The sequence below is a fragment of the Callospermophilus lateralis genome, chromosome 14 (assembly GCF_048772815.1).
Source record: "Callospermophilus lateralis isolate mCalLat2 chromosome 14, mCalLat2.hap1, whole genome shotgun sequence".
NCBI lineage: Eukaryota > Metazoa > Chordata > Mammalia > Rodentia > Sciuridae > Callospermophilus > Callospermophilus lateralis.
Genome location: NC_135318.1, coordinates 49,462,684 through 49,484,403, shown reverse-complemented (window position 1 = coordinate 49,484,403; position 21,720 = coordinate 49,462,684). Strand labels below are relative to the sequence as shown.

Here is a 21,720-nt window from a genome sequence, read left to right as displayed (position 1 = left end):
GGAAGTTAGTTTTAGTTATATATGTTAGTTATATATATTGATTTATTATCTGATTAATTGCTCCTTAGTATTGGGAATGGAATAGCAGAAAAGCTAACTTAGAGAATGGTGAATAAAAGGGAGAATAAATTGAAGAATATGAATTGGGGAAATAGTATGTAAGAAAAGAAGGTACTGGAGATGTGGTTATTTTGTGATGCCCTGGGCATCACAAGAATATGAATTGGGGAAATAGTATATAAGAAAAGAAGGTACTGGAGATGTGGTTATTTTGTGATCCCTGAGCAACACACACACATACACACACACACACACACACACACACACACACAAGTATGTAGGGGTTTAAAAAGAATATTGTGGGTTGGGGATATAGCTTAGTTGGTACAGTGCTTGTTTCATATGCCCAAGGCCCTTGGTTCAAAAAAAAATTTATATATATATATATAGATAGATAGATATAGATACAGTGAATGACAAAAGCATTGATATCACAGGGTATCTTTCATGTTGGAAATGTTGCTATTTTTTTTTTAAACTTGTTTTTAAGCTTATTACAAAAAAGACTTAGTTTTATATCTTGTAAATTCCACATTTCTTAGCAGGCATTCAGAACTCTTTGCCATTTCCTGCCTATCTACTTTTAAATTTTATTTTAGGATTTTTTTTTTCTTAAAAGAACTCTGGATGTTAGGGTGAGTTTCCATCAGATCTTTGTGTTTTCAAGCTAGAAATAGTTCAATGTTTGTACTTCACTCAGAGATTCTACCTTTTATTTTGGCATGGAGAAATTTGTTGGCTAGTGGGATATTGATACTTTTTATTTATTTTTTAATTCTTTTTAGTTATATATGACAGTAGAATGTATTTTGACATATACTGCATACATGGAGTATAACTTCCCTTTTTTGTGGATGTACATGGTGTGGAGTTAAAAACTAGTTGTGCACTTATATATGAACATAGGAGAGTTATGTCTGATTCATTCTGTCTTTCCCATTTCCATTCTCCCTTTTTTCCCCTCATGCTCTCCCCTCCAATCTGGTGAAACCCACCCCTCCCATTATGAGTCGGCATCTACATATCAGAATATTTCAGCCTTTAATTTTTGGGGATTGGCTTATTTCACTTAGCATAATAGTCTCCAGTTCGATCCATTTACTGGCAAATATCATAATTTAATTCTTCTTTATGGCTGAGTAGTGTTCCATTGTGTATATATACCATGGGATATTGATATTGACCACTATTTAAAAGTCCATTTCAGAAATTAGCACACTTATAAAACAAGTTTTGTTGAGTTTGAATACTATAAGCCCTTTCATACTTTCATAGGCATCTGGCTCGGGAAAATGATGTTAGATAAATGCATTGGGAAAAAATAATATATTTTTTTGGAACCAGGGATAGAACTCAGGTGTGTTTAACCCCAGCCCCCCCCCCGACCCCTTTAATTTTTAAATTTTGAGACAGGATCTCACTAAGTTTCTTAGGGCCTCAATAAGTTGGTGAGGCTGACTTTAAACTCATAGTCCCTCTGCCTCAGCCTCTGGAGTTGCTAGGATTATAGGCATGTGTCACCATGTCAAGCTGGAATGTATTTTTTTTTAATTTATTTTACAGTAGAATGCATTTTGATATATTGTACATAAATGCAGCACAGCTTCTCATTCCTCTGACTGTACATGGTGCATAATCACTACAGTAGTGCAATCACACATGTGTATAGGGCAGTAATGTCGGTCTCATTCTTCTGTCCTTGGTCCCATGGGACCCCCCCTCGCTTCTATGCAAACTGAAGTTCCTTCATTCTTCCCTATATCCCTGATCCACTGTGATTCAGCATCTGCTTATCAGAGAAAACATTTGGCTTTTGGTTTCTTGGGATTGGCTTATTTCACTTAGCATGATATTCTGTAGTTCCATCTAATTACCTGCAAATGCCATAATTTCATTCTTCTTTAAGGCTGAGTAATATTCCATTGTGTAGGGCTGGGGATGTGGCTCAAGCGGTAGCGCGCTCGTCTGGCATGCGTGCAGCCCGGGTTCGATCCTCAGCACCACATACCAACAAAAATGTTGTGTCTGCTGATAACCAAAAAAAATAAACAAATATTAAAAAAAAAATATTCCATTGTGTATATGTACCACATTTTCTTTATCCATCATCTGTTGAAGGGCATCTAGGTTGGTTCCATAGTTTAGCTATTGTGAATTGAGCTGTGAAATGTATTCAAAAAAATTTCTTTTAAGTTGTAGATGGACACAACACCTTTATTTTATTTATTTACTTTTATGTGGCGCTGAGAATCGAATCCAGTGTGTCACTTTGCTGGAAAGCACTTTGCTGCTGAGCTACAACCTCAGCCCCTGGAATGTATTTTGATAGAAGAAATTTTGGAACACAGCTTAAAAATAATTTTATTTGATTTATAGGTTCCTCATGAATGTTTTTATTTTATTTTTATGTTTTGTGATACTGGGGGTTGAACCCAGTGGCACTCTATCACTGAACTGCATCCCCATTTCTTTTTATTTTTTACTTTGAAATAGAGTCTTGCTAGGTTGTCTAAGTTGACTTGTATTCTTCCTGTCTCAGCCTTCCAAGCTACTGGGATTACAATTGTACTCCACCTTGCCTGGCTCAGGAATATTTACTTATTAACAGTTTTAGTAATTGTCACTACATTTTTTTTGTGCAAGGCATTTACCTTTTTTAAATTTTTTGGGGGTCATTGCATGCAAAAGTGTAAACACTTAAGTAGGTAGCATATAAGTCTACTTGGGAAATAAAGTCCTCATCAGGCTGGAAATAATAGGCATAGGAATGAGAAGAAAGTAGGATGATGTGGGTGGTGGAAGGGTATGTATGATATTAGAAAATAAATGCAAATAATGTATACAGTTCAAAAAGGTAATTTTGGGAAATAAGCCTATTAAAAGGAAAAAAAAATGATGGCAGGCATGTGGGTATAGGTCTGAATCCCAGCTACTTTGGAGGCTAAGGCAGGAGGATCACAAGTTCAAGGCTAGCTTGGACAATTTAGCAAGACCTTGGTGCATGCCTGTAATCCCAGAAGCTCAGGAGGCTGAGGCAGGAGGATCATGAGTTCAAATCTAGTCTCAGCAAAAGCGAGGTGCTAAGCAGCAGTGAGACCCTGTCTCTAAATCAAATACAAAATAGGGCTGGGGATGTGGCTCGGTGGTTGAGTGTCCCTGAGTTGAATCCCCGGTACCCCCTTGACCCCCCTCCTCAAAAAAAAAAAAAAAAAAAAAAAAACAAAAAAAAACAAAAAACCAAAAAACTAGGGATTAAATATTGCTGAGGAGAAGTTAGCTGTTTTTATTCTTGAACTTTTCCTTTTACTTTTAGCACATTCCCTGGAAGCTTTTAGGATCACTGACCTTTTTTAAAAACTTTTTTTTAGTAGTTGATGAACCTTTATTTTTTTTTTATTTGCTTATTTATATGTGGTGCAGGGAATCGAATGCAGTGCCTCACATGTACGAGGCGGCAAGCACTCTACCACTGAGCTACAACTCTAGCCCCAGGTCACTGTCCTTCTTAAGCTTCAAAAATTGCATGATGACCTGGGCAAGATGGCATGATCATAATCCCAGTGACACTGGAGACTGAGGCAGGAGAATCATAACTTAAAAGATACTCTGAATAGCTTATAGAGACCCTCAGCAACTTAGATCCTGTATCAAAAAATAAAATGTACTTTGGATGTGGCTTAGAGGTAAAGCCCTCCTGGGTTCAACTTCCAGTACCAAAAAATAAGAAGAAGGCATGACTATGCATAGTTTGTTGGGTGCTGGGCATTGAACCCAGGGCCTTGTGCATATGAGGTGAGTACTCTACCAACTGAGCTATAACCCCAGGCCTGATTATACATTTTTTTTTTTTTTTTAAAGAGAGAGAGATGAGATGAGATGAGAGAGAGAGAGAGAAAGAGAGAATTTTTGTTTTAATATTTATTTTTTAGTTTTCGGCAGACACAACATCTTTGTTTTGTATGTGGTGCTGAGGATCGAACCTGGGCCGCACGCATGCCAGGCAAGCGCGCTACCGTTTGAGCCATATCCCCAGCCCCTGATTATACATTTTTTACTGGGCCATTCTGTTGTGAAATTTTTTATTTCATAATGCGTATTTTCCATTCTGTCTTCCTAGAAGTTTTAAAAATCTTGGATTATATTTTTTTCTTTTTCTCTCCATTATCAATCTTTGTTCTACTTTCTTGAAGATTTCTTCATTTTTACTTTCTGGATTTTTGAAGTTCATAAATTGCTGTAATTTCAATTGTTTTTTAAGTTATAAATGCTATAGTTGTAAAAGATGTATATATTTCTGCAGTTAAAGAGCACCCCCTCCACCCCACCCCTGTTGCTGGGGATCAAACCCAGGACTTCAAGCATATTAGGCAAGTGTTCTACCACTGAGCTAAACCCCCAATCTCAAACTGGTATTTTTATAACATTCCATTTTTGTTTCAGCAATCTAGTATCTGTTACCATCTCTCAGATTGTAAATTCCAGTTAAATCTTTGGTTTTTCTTTCTGCATAATCTTATCTGAATCTTCATATTGTTTGCTTTTATCTGCCTTTGATGATGCAGTTCTCCCCATCCCCAAAGAAAAAAAAGGCTTACCCTTGACTATATTTTTATGGTTAAGAGAGAGACACTAGGGGTTGGGATTGTGGCTTAGTGGTAGAGCGCTCACTTAGCACACATGAGGCCCTGGGTTTCGATCCTCAGTACTACATTAAAAAAATAAAATAAAGATATCTGTCTACCTATAATTAAAAAATAAATATTAAAAAAAAAGAGAGACAAAAAAGTGAATTAATTCAAAGTTCTCTGTGGGTGGGGCACCTCAGATGTTCTGTACTGTATAGTAGTAAAATGAGCAGGCATTCTTACTGGCTTTTGTGTTCCCCAACAGAGGTGTCTGTTAGCCTTGTGCCAGAGATGTAGTGTGGTGATTAGGAAGGGAAGGGTGTTTGGTATTGAGTCCTGGATTCATTCATTCATTTATTTATTTATTTTTGTGGTGTTGGGGATTGAAACCAAGGCCTTGTGCATGTGAGACAAGCACTCCACCAACTGAGCTATATCTCACAGTCTGGATTTTGCCCTGTGTTTCATCTTTGCCTTTATAGATACCTGGGTGCTCTTGAGTCCTGGGCTTTTCAGTGTTCTTTGTAGTATATTTTCTTGTTGTTGATACATTCCACTGTAGTCCTTCCATGTTTTTTTCATTGTTACTACTTTTTAAAAATTTTTTTCTTTTTTTTGTAGATGAACAAATGTTTTGTTTATTTTTATGTAGTGGTGAGGATTGAACCCAGTGCCTCACACATGCAAGGAAAGCACTCAACTACTGAGCCACAACCCCAGCCCTACTCTGTTACTTATTTCTCCATTTTATAACAGATATCAACATATTTTGATGATATCTTTTGATTTCATTGTTTCTGTATTTATGGAGACTGAAAATCTTTGTTCACTTTATCATTTGTAGAGGGATTTGGAACAGAGAAGAAATAGAACAGAGAAGAAATATGTTTTATGTGAAATCAAGCTGAGCTTAAGAGAAAAGTGATGTTTTTATTTAAAAACACCCTTTCCCCTTATACTGTGCATATTTTTATTTAAAAACACCCTTTCACCTTATACTATGCATAATATATATCTCAATTCTGAGAAGCAAATTCAGAGACTTGTGCTTCTCAGAATTGAGATATATATTATGTATAATTTATGTAGTATTATATATAATTATTTTAAAAGATAACATTTTGTATATATGTATGTGTCTCCACTTCAGCTCTCCCTGAACTTATGTATTTTTATTCAGGCACGTGGATCCACTTTTTCATATTAGTTTCTTTATATTTTTGTCTTTGAAGATTAGTTTCCTTGTCAGTTTTTAACAGTTTAACAATGCCTAATTTTTAACAACTAACTTTTAAAGTAAATTTGGCTTTCCTAATCCAAATCTGATGCCAAGTTCTTTTTCCTGGGAAAATGGAATCTCATTTCCACTAAAGAAAAAAATACTTAAATTTATGATCTTAAAGGAAGAAGCTGTTCATCAAAATAACTTTAGAACAGCTGGGTGTGGTGGTGTATGCCTGTACTTCCAGCCACTCTGGAGGGTGATGTAGGAAGATTGCAAATTCAAGGTCAGTCTGGGCAACTTTGTAAGAAATTGACTCAGGAAAATAAAAAAGAGCTAGGGATCTGACTCAGTTCAATCCTCAGTACCTGGAGGTGGTGGTGTGGTACTTTTGTAGTAATATATTTTTCTTATAGAAATTGTAGCAAGCTTTGTGATGCATACCTATAATCCCAGTGACCCTGGAGGCTGAGGCTGGAGGATCACAAGATTGAGGTCACCCTCAGCAATTTAGGGAGACTATCTCTAAATAAATAGTGTGTGTCTGTTTCTCTTTCTCTCTCTCTCCCCCTCCCTCCCTCCCTCTCTCCCTCCCTCTCCCCCTACCCCATATACTGGGGATTGAACAAACTAAGGGACACTTATGCACTAAGCTGCATCCCCAGCCCTATTTTATATTTGATTTAGAGACAGGATCTCACTGAGTTGCTTAGCACCTTGCTTTTGTTGAGGCTGGCTTTGAACTCACAATCTTCCTGTCCTCCGAGCCACTGGGATTATGAGTGTTTGCCATTGTACCATGCGAGACCCTGTCTCAAAATAAAAAATAAGGGCTGTGATGTGGCTCAGTGGTTAAGTACCCATAGGTTCAATCTCTGGGACCAAAAAACAAAACCAGGAAAAAAAAAAAAAGAGGGCTGGGGTTGTGGCTCAGTCGTAGAGCACTTGCCTAGCATGTGTGAGGCACTGGGTTTGATTCTCAGCACTGCATATAAAGAAAAAAATAAAAGTCCATTGACAACTGAAAAAATATATAAAAAAGAAAAAACAAGAAAATAGAAAAAGGAAATTTTAAATATGGAGGAGACCTTAGAAGTAACAATTTTTCTGGGAGTGATGGCACATGCCTGTAATCCTAGCGGTTTGGGAGGTGAGACAGGAGGATCCAAGTTCAAAGCTACCCAATTTAGTGAGCCTCTAAGCAATTTAGTGAGACCCTGTTTCACAATAATAAAGGCTGGGAATGTGGTGTAGTGTTTAAGTGTGTCTTGGTTCAAACCCTGGTACCAACAAAAAGGTAAAAACACTTTCATTTTGCTGAGAAAATAGGCATGATATGTTATTTATCTATTTTTGGATAGCAGATTACTCAAAGTGATATCTTAACATCAATAAACATTTACTATCCTCAGAGTTTCAATAGGATAAGAATTTGGGATTGGTATAGCTGGTTGGTTTTGACTTGGTTTTAAGGTTTCAGTCAAGATGTTAGCCAGGTTACAGTTATCTGAAAGCTTATGTGGGGCTGCAGGATCTACTTCAAAGTTGGCTCACCAGATATGGTTGTCAAGTTAGTGCTGTTAATGGGAGGCCTTATTTTTTTCTCATGTGAATCTCTTTGCAGGCTGCTTGATTGAGTGTCATTATAACGTGGCAATCAATGTCTTTTTTATGACCTAATCTCAGATGTCCTGCATTGTCATTTCCATCACATTTCATTCATTAGAAAGCAAGTTTAGTCCGTGTTTAAAGGGAAGAATCAGGGCCTTCACCTTTTAAATGGAAGAGTATTAAAGAATTTGTGGCCATATTTTAAGTTCACCCTAGTGATCGAAGTGAAATTATTTCTGTGTGGTAATACAGGGAGTTGGTGATCTATTTGGACTATAGTTCAGATGTTTTGGTAATATTATAGGTGCAATTACAAATAATAGCTGCTTAACTGTCATCTTCCATTGGACATCAATATTGTTAGAACAGGTACTTAGGGATTCATCAGATATTATCTACAGTATGCCGGGCATTATGCTGTTAACTGGACATGTCTAAGAGAACTGGATAAGCATGTATTACTATTTTTTTCTCCCACTTTTCTGGAATTATACTGGGACCAAAGTAACACATGTGTGCATTTGGTGTTTTTAAACACATTTGATCTGTCAAAGAGAGTCTGAACACTCATCCCAAGTAATACTCAAGCATATTGTTAATTTAAAGAAGTAGATGTTTAATTAGTCGATAACAAAACCCCATATATTAAATAACTAGCTGGCTTTACTGAAGTATATTTTATTATAGCCAGTTTCTTAATGCTATTGAGTATTCAGTCTTGAAGAAGCAAAGAAATATAATTCCTATTTTTAAATAGTTTCTTATGTAGAAGTTCAGATAAGTGAGTACATAAAACTAAGAATGATGGCTATAATCCCAACATGGTGACTTTCATTAACTGAAATTCCAGTTGGTATGACAAGGTGCTTCTCCAGCAGGAAAGAAATTAAAGTTTATGAAAGAAATATTTTAATTTTTGCTTGTTTTTTTATATCACTTATTAAAAATATTGTTTCCTCTCTAAGAAGATTTATTTATTGAATTTTATTTTCTCTTATAGGCAATGTCTATGCTGCTTCAAGGAATATAAGCATTTGGAGATTTTTAACCAAGTAGTGTGTGCACTTATTAACTTAGTGATTGCCCAAGTTCAAGTGCTCCGGGACCAGCTTTGTAAACATTGTACTACAATTAACATAGATTCTACGTGGCAAGATGAGAGTAATCAATCAGAAGAACCATTCAATATAGATAGAGAGTGTAATGAAGGAAGTACAGAAAGACAAAAATCAATAGAAAAAAAATCAAACTCTACAAGGATTTGTAATCTGACTGAGGAGGAATCTTCAAAGAGTTCTGATCCTTTTAGTTTATGGAGTACAGATGAGAAGGAAAAACTCTTACTATGTGTAGCAAAAATTTTTCAAATTCAGTTTCCCTTATATACTGCTTACAAGCATAATACGCATCCTACTATAGAGGTATGTAAAAGTAGGTATTGTGAATTTTTCATATTACCAAGTCATAGCTTGGCAGTCTATTTCTCACTTATGAATGAATATGAAGGCAATTATTGTTGTTCCACATATTTATAAAAATTACTGCTTTGAAAATTATTTTTTTCTCCTAGAAAATTTCTGTAGCAATTTGTGTTGAAAATTTGGTCTGCACTAATTTTTAAATTTTAAACTTACAAATTTTAAGATTTGTAAATTGAACCATAGAGATTAAATCAGTAGTGATATTAACATTTTACTGATGTAGACATAAGCTCTGTGTATTGTGATTCTTTGAAAAAATAATGGTTGAGGAAAAAAAACCAGAATTTTTAATTTCATTCCTAGAAACAGATGACAGGTTGGAATTCTCCTTCATCAAGATAAAAGCTTAACAAATTTTCTGTGTTGTTTTAAGTAATAATATTCTCTTTTGTAAGTCAAGCTGTTGAACTGTTGATGTCATTTTACAAGAATTTTTAAGTTTGGTAACTCATTAAGATAATGGAATTTATTTCTATAAAGAAGGAATTGTGACAGTTATGTGATAATGTATTAGTATCTTAACACAATAGTTATTTATTATTTCTCACAATTCTGGAAGTTGGTTAGGCAATTCCTTTGCCAGTTTTGTATGGGCCCAATTATGCAGCTGTATTTACTTTTCGAGTAGAAAAGTCCAGGTCATATTTTGTGTAGTGTCTAGTATTTGGTGCTGGCTGCTCCCTGAAACTTTTTGTGTGTTCTTCCTATGGCTGCTGCTTTCCTACTAGGCTAGACTGGGTTCCATACACAGTTTTAGCACTACTCAAAGAATGCAAAAGTAGAAGCAATAAGGTCCAGTCTCTGAAGTGGCACAAAATAAATTCTGCCATATTCTTGTGTTTGAAGCTGTTCACAAGGGGGCCCACATTCAAAGGGTTAGTGAAGTAGACCCTATCCCTAGATGAGAGGAGAAGTCAAGTTTCATTTTTATCTTTGATGATGTGTTTCCTATATATAATGGGATGAGAAGAATTGTGGCTATTGGAGAATCTACCAAGTGCCTTTTTTTTTTTTTTAAAGTCCGTCTTTTCTCCACCAGAATAAATAATATTCTGTAATCTTCATACATGACATATAAACTTTTCTTTCTTCATCTGGAAAATAATAAACATTTATTGGAATATTTTCACATTAAATTGAGACAGCTCAGGGAATAGATATTTTCCCTACTATAATTTGCCATAAGAATATTTTAAAATCATATTGTGTTCTGTCTTCTAGAATTCTTAACCTATTATCTTCCCATACAGAAACTTTTCCAAAAACCTTTTATATAGGATACATTAAGCATTAAAAAAAAAAAAAAAAAGTCATCAGAATCTTTTCAACAAAAAAGGATACATCATGCAGTACTGAATTTTTTTTTTTTTTTTTTTTGAGGGGGTGCTGGGGATCACACCCAGGGCTTCACACATGGTGGGCAAGTGTTTTATCACTGAATTAAACTCCAAGCCTAAAAAAATTTAATGTTAACACCATATTAATAGTCTTTGAAAGTCATAACTTGGTATTGAAAGGTAATAGAAATAGTTTGGTTAGGGGATCTACTCCTCGAATTCATACAGAAATCAAGTTTTCTAGTTAAAACTTTATTTTTATTTTTGTGGTGCTGGGGATTGAACCCAGGGCCTTGTGCATGCAAGGCAAGCACTCTATCAACTGAGCTATATCCCCAGCCCTTAAAAATTTCTTGATAGAACTAAAAGCACTATTAAGTCTGCTGTTCCTAAAGTCAATTTGCTCCTCAGATTTTTTTTGATTTTCAAAAGTGCTTATCCCTAGGGGCTGGGGATGTGGCTCAAGCGGTAGCGTGCTCGCCTGGCATGTGTGCGGCCTGGGTTTGATCCTGAGCACCACATACAAACAATGATGTTGTGTCTGCCGAAAACTAAAAAAATAAAATAAAATAAATATTAAAAAAAATTCTCTCTCTCTCTCTCTCAAAAAAAAAAAAAAAAAAAAAAGTTAAAAAAAAAAAAGTGCTTATCCCGACGTTTGTGGAGACGCATGCCTGTAATCCCAACAGCACTGGAGGCTGAGATGGGAGGATCACGGGTTCAAAACCAGCCTCACCAACTACGAGGTGCTACGCAATTCAGGAAAACCCTGTCTCTAAATAAAATACAAAATAGGGCTGGGGATGTGGCTCAGTTGGTTGAGTGCCCATGAGTTCAGTCCCCAATACCCCCACCCCTAGAAAAAGGGTGCTAATCTCTAATGTAGTTAGTTATACACCTCTGTGCTCTTTCTTTTGTAATAAAATACCTCATTATTACTATTCTTGAAGATCATTTTATGTGACTTAAGTATTTTGTTGAAAGTGGTTTTATGAGGTCTTTGAGGTAAAATTCTAATGAAAACACTCATGAAGGACCTTATACAGCATTCTGTATTGGGTATGTACTTCTTTAGTCTTATGTTTGTAATAGTTTCCCAGATTTTTTACATTTTAGCAGTGATCTGTTACAAATATCGTAACATTTCTGGCTTTCTATCCTGGTTGCCCTGTAGTTAAATATTTTAAGGGTCAGCTATTTCAGAGAGTCTTAGATTGAAACCTTTGTGTAGTTATAAAATTATTATAAAATTATTTTGTATATTTCCAAATGATATGAATATACGTAAGCTAGCACTTATTATACAATGCAGTAGGGCTCACTAGATTTCTTTCTCACTTTTCTTTGACGACACAGTTTATCCAGTCTTTTCTTTGTATTGATGTGTCATTGTTTCCTGATTGAGCCTTTGACTTTTAGGCATTTTTAAAAAGAGGCACAACTTAGGAGAAGATTCAAAATTTATGTTGTCAGTATTTTGATAGCTGTGACTTTAGTAACCAAACAACTGTTATTTTATAGAAGAGGGATTTGGCTTCTGGTGATTTAAAGATTTGGTCAGGTTTCTGCGGCATATTGTCGAGAACAGTCTTCAAATCTCAGGGTCTCATACCTTACTCTACTACTTCTTAATCAGTTTTAACTAATTACTGTATTGTTGCCTGTGGTGCCAATACTGAATAAGATGGTAACATGGACCCCTTTTTTCTGCCTTCCTCCCTCCCTCCCTCTCTCCTTATCCCTATTAAAGTTGATTATATACATAAACTTTTATGAGACAAGGTCCCCTGTGTTACCTAGGCTTGTTTCAAACTCCCTTGTTCAGGTGATCCTCTTGCTCTAGATCTCCCATTTAGCTTGGGACTACAAGTGCGTAGCACTATACCTAACTTTACTGTTTTGTTTATGTTTATAATACTAGGGGGTTGAACCAGGAGTGAACTACCGTTGATTATATTTTGAGTTTATTATATTTTTAAATTTTTTTTTTAAAGAGAGTTTTTTAATATTTAATTTTTTAGTTCTCTGCGGACACAACATCTTTGTTTGTATGTGGTGCTGAGGATCGAACCCCGGCCGCACGCATGCCAGGCGAGCACGCTACTGCTTGAGCCACATCCCCAGCCCCGAGTTAATTATATTTTGAGGTAGAGTTTTATTAAGTTTCCTGAGCTGGCCTTAATTTTCGATCTTTTTACCTCAGTATCTCCAATAGCTGAGATTACTGGCATTTACCACTGTGCCTGGCTTTATTAACTGTTTTTAAGCAGAAATTTTATTCTCAGCCTAGTGATCTTGGTTAGACCATAAATTGGTATTTGCTTTAATAGAAATTTCCTTAATTTTTTTCATTTATTCTCACATTCTTTCTCTCTCTCATTCCCCCCCCCCCCCCCCTTCTGGGGATTGAACTCAGGAACTCAGGGCTTTACGCATGCTAGGCAAGCACTCTACCAACTGAGCTATATCCCCAGCCCCCTCTTTGTTTTCTTTTAAAAATAATAACCAAATTTGTTTGCTTTTAAAAATAGGGTGGTGTCATTTCATTTAGTAAATATGAGATTTGTGTGGGGGGGTGGAATCCAGAACTTTTAAAATCACTAAGGGTTTTTGTTTTGGTTTGGTTCCTGCAATTGAACTCAGGATCACTTGACCACTGAGCCACATTCCCAGCCCTGTTTTGTATTTATTTAGAGACAAGGTCTCAGAGAGTTGCTTGGCTCCTTGTTTTTGCTGAGACTGGCTTTGAAATTTTGATCCTAATGTCTCAGCCCTCCCGAGCTGCTGGGATTACAGGTGCGCACCACTGTGCCCAGCAAAATCACTAAGTTTTTAAAGTCATTTTACAGGGATTACCTAAAATTAGAAAATTTGAAAGAATTGTGGATTCAGCTTTTATCATGAGATTTCTTAGCATTGTTTCCTATAGATCTGGGTTAACTTTTCAACATAATTTATGTGTCCACAGTACAAATATAAGCTGGTAGAACAGTTTATAGTCTCCAAAGTATGTAACCAAGGCCATGAGTAACATGTGCACATCAGGATAACTATGTTAATATTAACCACTAAAAATGTTGACTCTAATCTAATATTGCAGCATAGTTCACCTAGTCCATGATTCTGTACTTAACAGTACAATAGGAGTTCTTATTCTGGACTTCTCTTTCTTTCGTCCTTTTTTTTTTTTTTTTTTTTTTTTTCCTGTACTGAGGATTGGATCCAGAGGTGCCACATCCCCAGTCCTTTTCATTTTATGAGATAGAATTTAAGTTGTTGAGGGTCTTGCTAAGTTTCTAAGACTGGCCTTGAACTTGGAATCATTTTGCCTCAGCTTCCTGAGTCATCTAGAATACAGGCATGTATCACTGTTTCAGCCAAGTTCTGGACTTTTTTTTAAGAAAATATTTATTTATAGGTAGGCACAATATTTTTATTTTATTTTATTTTATTTTTTAAAGAGCGAGTGAGAGAGGGGGGGAGAGAGAGAGAGAATTTCAATATTTTATTTTTTAGTTATCGGTGGACACAACATCTTTGTTTTTGTATGTGGTCCTGAGGATCGAACCCGGGCCGCACGCATGCCAGGCGAGCGCACTACCGCTTGAGCCACATCCCCAGCCCCTCTTTATTTTATTATTTTATTTTTATGTGGTGCTGAGGATTGAACCCAGTGCCTCACGCATGTTAGGCAAACACTCTACCACTGATCCATGGCCCCAGCCCAACTTTAGGACTTTTTGAGGACAGTAAAAAGTAACTTGAAGAGTTACTTGAGAAAGTGACTTGAAACTATGGCCCTAGTAGTAGAAGCTTGGAAGCAAATTAAATTTACTATATTTACATTGATAGGTGTTCAGCTTTTCTCTACATCATATTTGCTTATTTTGAAATATTATGTGAGTTCTGTGTGATGGTTTTCAATCATTTTCACTTTATATGATAGGATTATAGCAATGAATGAAAGGTTTCCTTTGGCAGCTGTTTTTCAGATGAATATATCTTGCTTTCTGATTACAAAAGCATTTTAAGTATGATTAAAAAAAAACCCAAACCAATCTACAAAATATTTTCAAAGCCTTGCATCTCCCTTCTTTTGTATTTCCTCAAAAATTTTTTTATCTGTTTAGTTTAGATCTTTCCAAATAATTAAAAAATTATGATCATCAGATCCTGGGTATAAATCCTGTTCTTAAATAAATGTAATACAAGGTGTTATCTTTCTCTGCTTGTACATATGGATCTACCTTTTTAAAAAAAAAAAAAAATATATATATATATATATATATATATATATATATATATATATATATATTAGCTGTTGATGGACCTTTATTTACATGCAGTGCTTAACAGGTTTTTAAAGGTATGACCTCTATGCCATAAAAATCACTTGTTTAAGGAACAGTTTATTTTTAGGACATCTACAAACGAGTTGTTCAATCTTTGCCATATCCAATTTTAGAATATTTTATTTTAATTCAGTTACCAAGCCACCGGTTATTTAGTCACCTGATGAGTATCTGTTCTTTCTAACTTAAGGGTGATATAAAGAATTTCAGTGAGCATTATTATACATATATTTTCTAACATTTCTCTGATTAGTTCTTTTTTTAATATTTATTTTTTAGTTGTAGTTGAACACAATACCTTTATTTTACTTATTTACTTTTATGTGTTGCTGAGGATGGAATCCAGGGCCTCGAACGTCCTAGGCAACCACTCTACCACTGAGCCACAATCCCAGCTCCTAATTAGTTCTTTAGGATAAGTACCCAAAAGATGAATCACTGGTTCAAAGGCAGTGTGCATTTTATATTATTTTCTTCAGCTTTTTGTAGGCATGGGGATTAAACCCAGAGGTGCTTTATCACTGAGCAATATTTCCAACCCTTTTTGTTTTGTAATTTTGAGACAGGATCCCACTGAGTTGCCCAGACTGGCCTCAGCGTCCGAGTAGCTGAGATTTCAGATTGACAGTACCTGGCTGGCAATGTGCACTTTAAATGTTGATAGGTACTTTACCTTCACTAACAACAAATGTTTTTCCAGGCAGTTTAAATCTCATGTATGGAAAGAACATTGTGGAACTCTTCAGGTATACCTTTAGAGAATTGCAGAGCACAATTTCAAAATCACTTAACTGAGTTATATTTTTATAAAAATCACCCTATTTTTAAGGAAAGGTTAAAGTCATTTCTGTTTAAAAAGGAAAAGTAATGTGTAGTACATACTCCTGAAAGATTTCTTTCAAGAGGGTTGAAAAATACTTTAGAGCTAAGTCATATTAGCTTAAATGAGGAATATCACTGTTGATGATGTTAAGCAATTGCAGAATAATCAGTGTGAGTTTTTATACAACCAGTTTTTAGAAGACTGTATACTTTTTAGATTGTCATTTAATACTAGTGACTTAATTTTATCTACTTTTTTTTAATTAGGATATATCAACTCAAGAAAGTAACATATTAGGGGCATTCTGTGATATGAATGTAAGTGTTCCATCTTTTTCCATTTTTAAGATTTTTGGAAAATGTTTTTTTTTCTGTTTGTCTTTTGAGTGTATTTATATGTTTCAGTATCTTTCTAGTATTGCTATTAAGATGAAAATTTTTCCTGTTAAGTTTTAAAATAGTGACATTCTCTTCATTTTCATAGGATGTAGAAGTACCATTGCATTTGCTTCGTTATGTATGTTTATTTTGTGGGAAAAATGGCCTTTCTCTCATGAAGGATTGCTTTGAATACGGAACTCCTGAAACTTTGCCATTTCTTATAGCACATGCATTTATTACAGTTGTGTCTAATGTAAGTATGGTTTGGAATTGATTTTAATCTTGGGAATGATGTTTAGTGTTTTAGAAACATCCAGAAAAAGGAGATTTTTTAATAATTTCCATGTCAAATAACATTTCTTTTCTGTATTATATTTTGAAAAAATGGAATATAGAAATCATTTTTAAAATATTCTTACAATAAAATTAGAATTGAATTAAATTAACCCATTTTTAAAGTCAGAATAGGTAAAGATAACAATTAACTTTATCTAAAATGAAACATAGTTATTTACAAAACTCTTCTGCTGAAATTAACATTTCTTGGAAAATTTGGCGGTTTTAGATTACTTAAATATTGGATAACCAATGATACTACTATTGTGCCTGTTGTCCCTTTATAAAGGTGTAACATTTCTTTTTGTCTTTGTAAAGAAGCTAAGTCTTTTGTTTGTTGGGAATGTCGGTTCTGTGAAGCATAGTAAGTATGGTACTAGAGATAAATAATTTTACTACCTGTATATTCAAACTTCAATAACATATTCTGGTCATCATTTTAAAAATGGGTATAGCAAGTTAAATGTAACTTTGTTAAAAACTGAACTCTTGTGCAACTGTTTAGTAAATAAAAAATAGAAACATTGAGTGAAAAAATGACTCAACCAAATATTGCATATTCCATTGAAACTCTGTAGTGTAATAATGTACTGGAAAGAGTGCTGGTATAATTCAAACTTATTGATTATTGGAATCTGCATGTTTCCAAATTAAAATGAATGATCTCTAGCTGATTGTGGTAATGTACACCTGTATTCCCAGCAGCTCAGGAGGCTGAGGCATGAGGATCTCAAGTTCAGAGCCAGCTTCAGCAACTTATTGAGGGTCTAAGCAAGCCAATGAGACCCTGTCTCTAAATACAAAAAAGGGCTGGGATATTACTCAGTGGTTAAGCGCCCCTGAGTTCAATCCTCAGTACCAAAAAAAAAAAAGTGATCGCTATAAGTTTATTTTTAGTTCTAAATCCTATGGTTTCTAATAGTTTAAAAATATTACATGTAGTTGGGCATGGTGGCACATGTCTGTAATCCAAACGACTCAGGATGCTAAAGCAAGAGGATCACAAGTTCGAGGCTAGCCACTCAGCAACTTAGTGATACTCTGTCCAGAAAGAAAAGACTGGAATTGTAACTCAGTGGTAAAGGGCACCTGGGTTCAAGCCCCAGTACAAAATAAACAAACAAAAAAGGCTGTACATAATGGCAAGTATACTTTATAGGTTTCTGATTTATAGTTGCATTTAAATTCTAAATTCAGTCCTTAACTTTTTTATCTATAAAATGGGAATGATGATGGTATCTATCTTAGAGGATTATTGTAAGTCTTAAAATTAAAAATTTTAAGTTTGGATGTGGCACTTGATAAGTACTTGGTGGCACATAATTGTTACTCATTTTGGTTATTTTTCTTTCTTTTTTTGTTCTGGACCCTGAACCCAGAGCCTTGCAAATGATTGGTAAGCACTCTTGTCACTGAGCCATCCTCAGTCCTTTTTAAAAAATTTTATTTTGGACAGGGTCTTATTAAGTTGACCAGGCAGGCCTCTAACTTGCAATCCTTCTTTCTCAGCCTCCCAGGTCACAAGGATTACAGATGTGCACCACTTCACTTGGCTTTGTTTCTATATTTTCATGCATAAGTGTTGTGTGTCTGTTAGGTTATTCCTAGGCATAATTCCTGGGATTTTCTGATGCTATGGTAAAAAATCTTTTTGAAAACTTATTTACTGCTAGTTCCTGGCATATAATAAAAATAGAAAAGTTATGTGTTTATTAACTTTTCAGGCAACAATCTTGCTAAATTCACTAATTTTTTTCTCTTTACATAATAATATCTTAGAATGATAGGTTTTAATTTTTTCATTCTGGTTCTTAGTTTCCTTAAATCTTATTGTGAAGGATCTTGAGTTTATGTGGATTGAAGTTCTTGTCATTTTTCTAATTGATGAAGGAAAAGTTTTAACATTTTATTAGTAGTATAGTATTTACTGTAGGTGTTTTATAGATATCTTTTTGATTAGAATGAAGTCAGATTCTATGTATTTCTAAATTTGTTTTTAATTTGCCTATATCCAAGCTTAATATCAGAATTTCTTGTTTGGTAGTTTGGTTTAAATCTTTATTCTTAAGATAGGTAAAGTGCTATTTGAATATTACAATATTACCATATTAGATTTAGAAATGGGTTGTAGTATCTCATGGAAAAAAGTAATGAAGCAGATTTATTATAACTTATAACTCAGAAGAAGGATGTTCTTAGTTATAATTTATTTCAGCAAATAGTTGCTGATAATATAATGTGTGACTGTAAAAATATACTTGCCTTACATGCATGAAGGCAAGTATCATGTAATTTGACAAGGAAGGATAATAAGGTTTATTAAAATCTAAGATAGACTCTTTCTCCCTTTGGGGATGGATTGCATTCTACCTTAAATAGGTATTCCTTGCTTTACCCCAAAAGTTTCTTGCTCTTGAGATAGCTCACATTCTCTCACTTTTTCCCTTGAATGTTCCTCTGCTTTCCTCCATAAGTCTTTTGTGTCTTTTGGGGGAGAAGAAAAAACAAAAACAAACGATTTAGTACTTTGTGTTGGAATTTCTGTCACACAGAGAGAAAATGGTAGAATAAGAAGTTACTAAAATAGATGGTTTTCCCTTTCTGGCAAGAAGCTAATGTTAATTCTAAATATGGATTTTTAAAAAATCTATGTGTGTAGGTTAAATTACCTGATATATGTATAATTCCATTTGGTAGCTTATGCTTTTCAAAATTGATAATAAAATGCAAGTAATTTTATAAGCAACAAAATATACTTTTATTTTTAATTATTTGAAGATATGTGTTTCACATATTTGTTGTACAATAATGTCATCTGTATATTTCTTTATAGATTAGAATATGGCTACATATCCCTGCTGTCATGCAGCACATTATACCTTTTAGGACCTATGTTATCAGGTATGTTTATAAAATTTCTTCCCCCTGATTACCAATTTAGAATATTTAAGCAATTTATAATACAGAATTATGTTGTTTAAAAGTCCCTTATTATCCTCTGGAGAAAATATTATAACACTCAGTGTCTAGTATTTTTTTATGTACATATATGGGTTTATATTTAAAGTTTACTTTTTAGCAGTTTTAGACTTGTTTGTTTATATGAATATATAAAAAGAATTGAGATTTATAATGGTTCTTCTACTGTATTTAGTTAAAAAAAAAAAAGTAGTATTATGTAGTAGGCACTGAGGAACAGAGAAAAAATAGAATTCTCCTTGTGGTCGTAGTGATAGAACCCAGGGCCTCATGTATGTTAGGCAAGCATTATCATTGAGGTGTATCCTTAGTCCTTTATTTTTCCCTCTTAGTCCTTTGTTGTTGTTGTTGTTGTTTTTTTTTGTCTGCATTTGGGACGGAACCCAGGGGCATTCAACCAATGAGTTACATCCCCAGTTCTTTTTATTTTGAGACAGGGTTCTTGCTAAGTTGCTTAGCTTGGCCTTGAACTTGAGATCCTCTTGCCTTTGCCTCCTGATTTGCAGGGATTCTAGGCTTGTATCACTGTGTCAGACTCCTATTTCTTTTCATTTTACTTTGTGACAAGGTCTTGCCAAGTTGCTTAGCCTGGCATTGAACTTGTGATCTTGCTGCTTCATTCTTCTGAATAGCTTGGATCATAGGCATGTACAGCATGCCTGCCCCCCCCTCCCCAAAATATGGTATTTTGAAAATATATAATTAATTAGAAGTACTACAGGGTAAATAGTAGCAAACATTAAGAGTTCTTGAGGAGCAGGTGTCATTTGAGTTTTGTAAGTCTCTCCCCCCTTTCTTCTCTCTCCCCTCTTCTCCCTCTCCTCAGTAGCAGGTGTCATTTGAGTTTTTTGAGTCCTCCCCTTTCTTCCCCCCAACTAATCTCTCTCACTTCCCCTTCTCTCTCCCTCCCGCTTCTCTCTCTCCCTCCCCCTTTCTCTCTCCTTCCTTTCTCTCCCCCTTCTCTCTCTCTCCCTCCTTCTCTTTTCTCCCCTTTCCCCCCTTGCCCCCCACCAGTCCCCCATCCCCCCAGTCTCCCCACTCATCCCCCCAGTCTCCCCACTCATCCCCCCAGTCTCCCCCCATCTCCCCCAGTCTCCCCCCATCTCCCCCAGTCTCCCCCCATCTCCCCCAGTCTCCCCCTCCTCCTTTTTTTTTTTTTTTTTGTGGTACTGGGCATTGAACCCAGGGCTTTGTGCATGAGAGATAAGCACTCTACTAACTGAACTATATCCCCAGCCTTAGTTTCATAAGTCTCAACCTAAGATAATGATGAAAGAAGAGTTTTATCAATTAGACTTAGAATATGAACTATTAGAATCTAAGAATTTCCTCAGGGAGAAAATACCCCAGGAGTACTTTATGCTTGTTTTCTCATTCATTAGCAAAATTTTGGGTGCCTGCTATTTTCCCAGTACTGTTTGAGTTGGTGGAGAAAATAACGATAGTGCAAATAGTGACAGTATGATAGGGAATAAGTCTTTGTGATATGTGCTGTCTGAAGGCATGAAGCAGCCAGTCAGGTGATGATCAGAGGATAAATTGAGCATAAGCCATAGAGAAGGAACATATGGGCATAGGCTTTGAATTTAGAAAGAGTATGATATGTAAGAACCTGAAAGTAAATTGTTGAGCTTGTAATGTGTTACAGGGAATAATTATGTATGAGATTGGAATGATAAGCAGGGACAGTTCATTCAGGACCTTCCAGGACACTGTAAGGAGTTTGGATTTAATTTTAACAATAGGAATATATCAACAGGATTTTTAGCATGAGTTATGTTTTTTAAAAGATCACTTTTGCATTTACGTTTATAGTAAGTTATGGGAGGGCTGGAGAAAAAGTTAGGAGACTGGTTAAAAGGTTAGTGCCACATTTCTCAAAAAGTTGTTAATGGAGATTTTGAAAATTGGATGGATTAAGTAAAAATAAAATCAACAAGACTGGTAGTTTTGTGGTATAAGGAAAAATGTAGCATTGTAGATGACATTAATTAATACTCCCAGGTTTCTCTTTTGTATTATGGGTGTCATTAATGAAGATATGAAACACTAGAAGAACTTAGAGGTGAGACTTTGACATGTCTGTTGGACATTTAAATGATTGATGCTGGCAAATTGAGAATATAATTTTTTTCTACGATTTAGAAAAAAAAATAATTCAGAATTATCAGCATAAAGATAGTATTTAGAAATGACTAGAATGAATGAAGTTACTTGGGAAGAAAGAGAATGTAGGAGAATTTAGGATGGAATCTGTCAGTTGCTTTTCCCATGCAAGGAAAAAAAAAACCCTGAAAGCTTAGTGTTCTTTTAAATATTTTTTTAGTTGTAGATGGACACAATACTTTTATCTTGATTATTTTTATGTAGTGTAGGGGATCAAACCCAGTGCCTCACACATGTTAGGCAAGTGCTCTACCACTGCGCCACAGCCCCATCCCAGCTTAGTGTTCTAAAACAATAGCCATTTATAATTCCTTATAGTTCTCTGGTTGACTAGACAGGTCTGCTCTG

General features: G+C 35.1%; 1 protein-coding gene across 3 annotated transcripts in view; it reads left to right on the top strand.

Moving 5' to 3' along the window:
• Usp34 (ubiquitin specific peptidase 34) overlaps nucleotides 1–21,720 on the top strand; it is a 224,002-nt gene that overhangs the window by 35,656 nt on the left and 166,626 nt on the right. For all 3 annotated transcript variants that reach the window (XM_076832908.2, XM_076832907.2, XM_076832909.2), the window contains exons 3-6: nucleotides 8,519–8,939; nucleotides 15,778–15,828; nucleotides 15,995–16,144; nucleotides 19,061–19,128. In XM_076832908.2, the coding sequence (XP_076689023.2) occupies nucleotides 8,519–8,939; nucleotides 15,778–15,828; nucleotides 15,995–16,144; nucleotides 19,061–19,128 (690 nt within the window). The remainder of the gene's footprint in view (nucleotides 1–8,518; nucleotides 8,940–15,777; nucleotides 15,829–15,994; nucleotides 16,145–19,060; nucleotides 19,129–21,720) is intronic.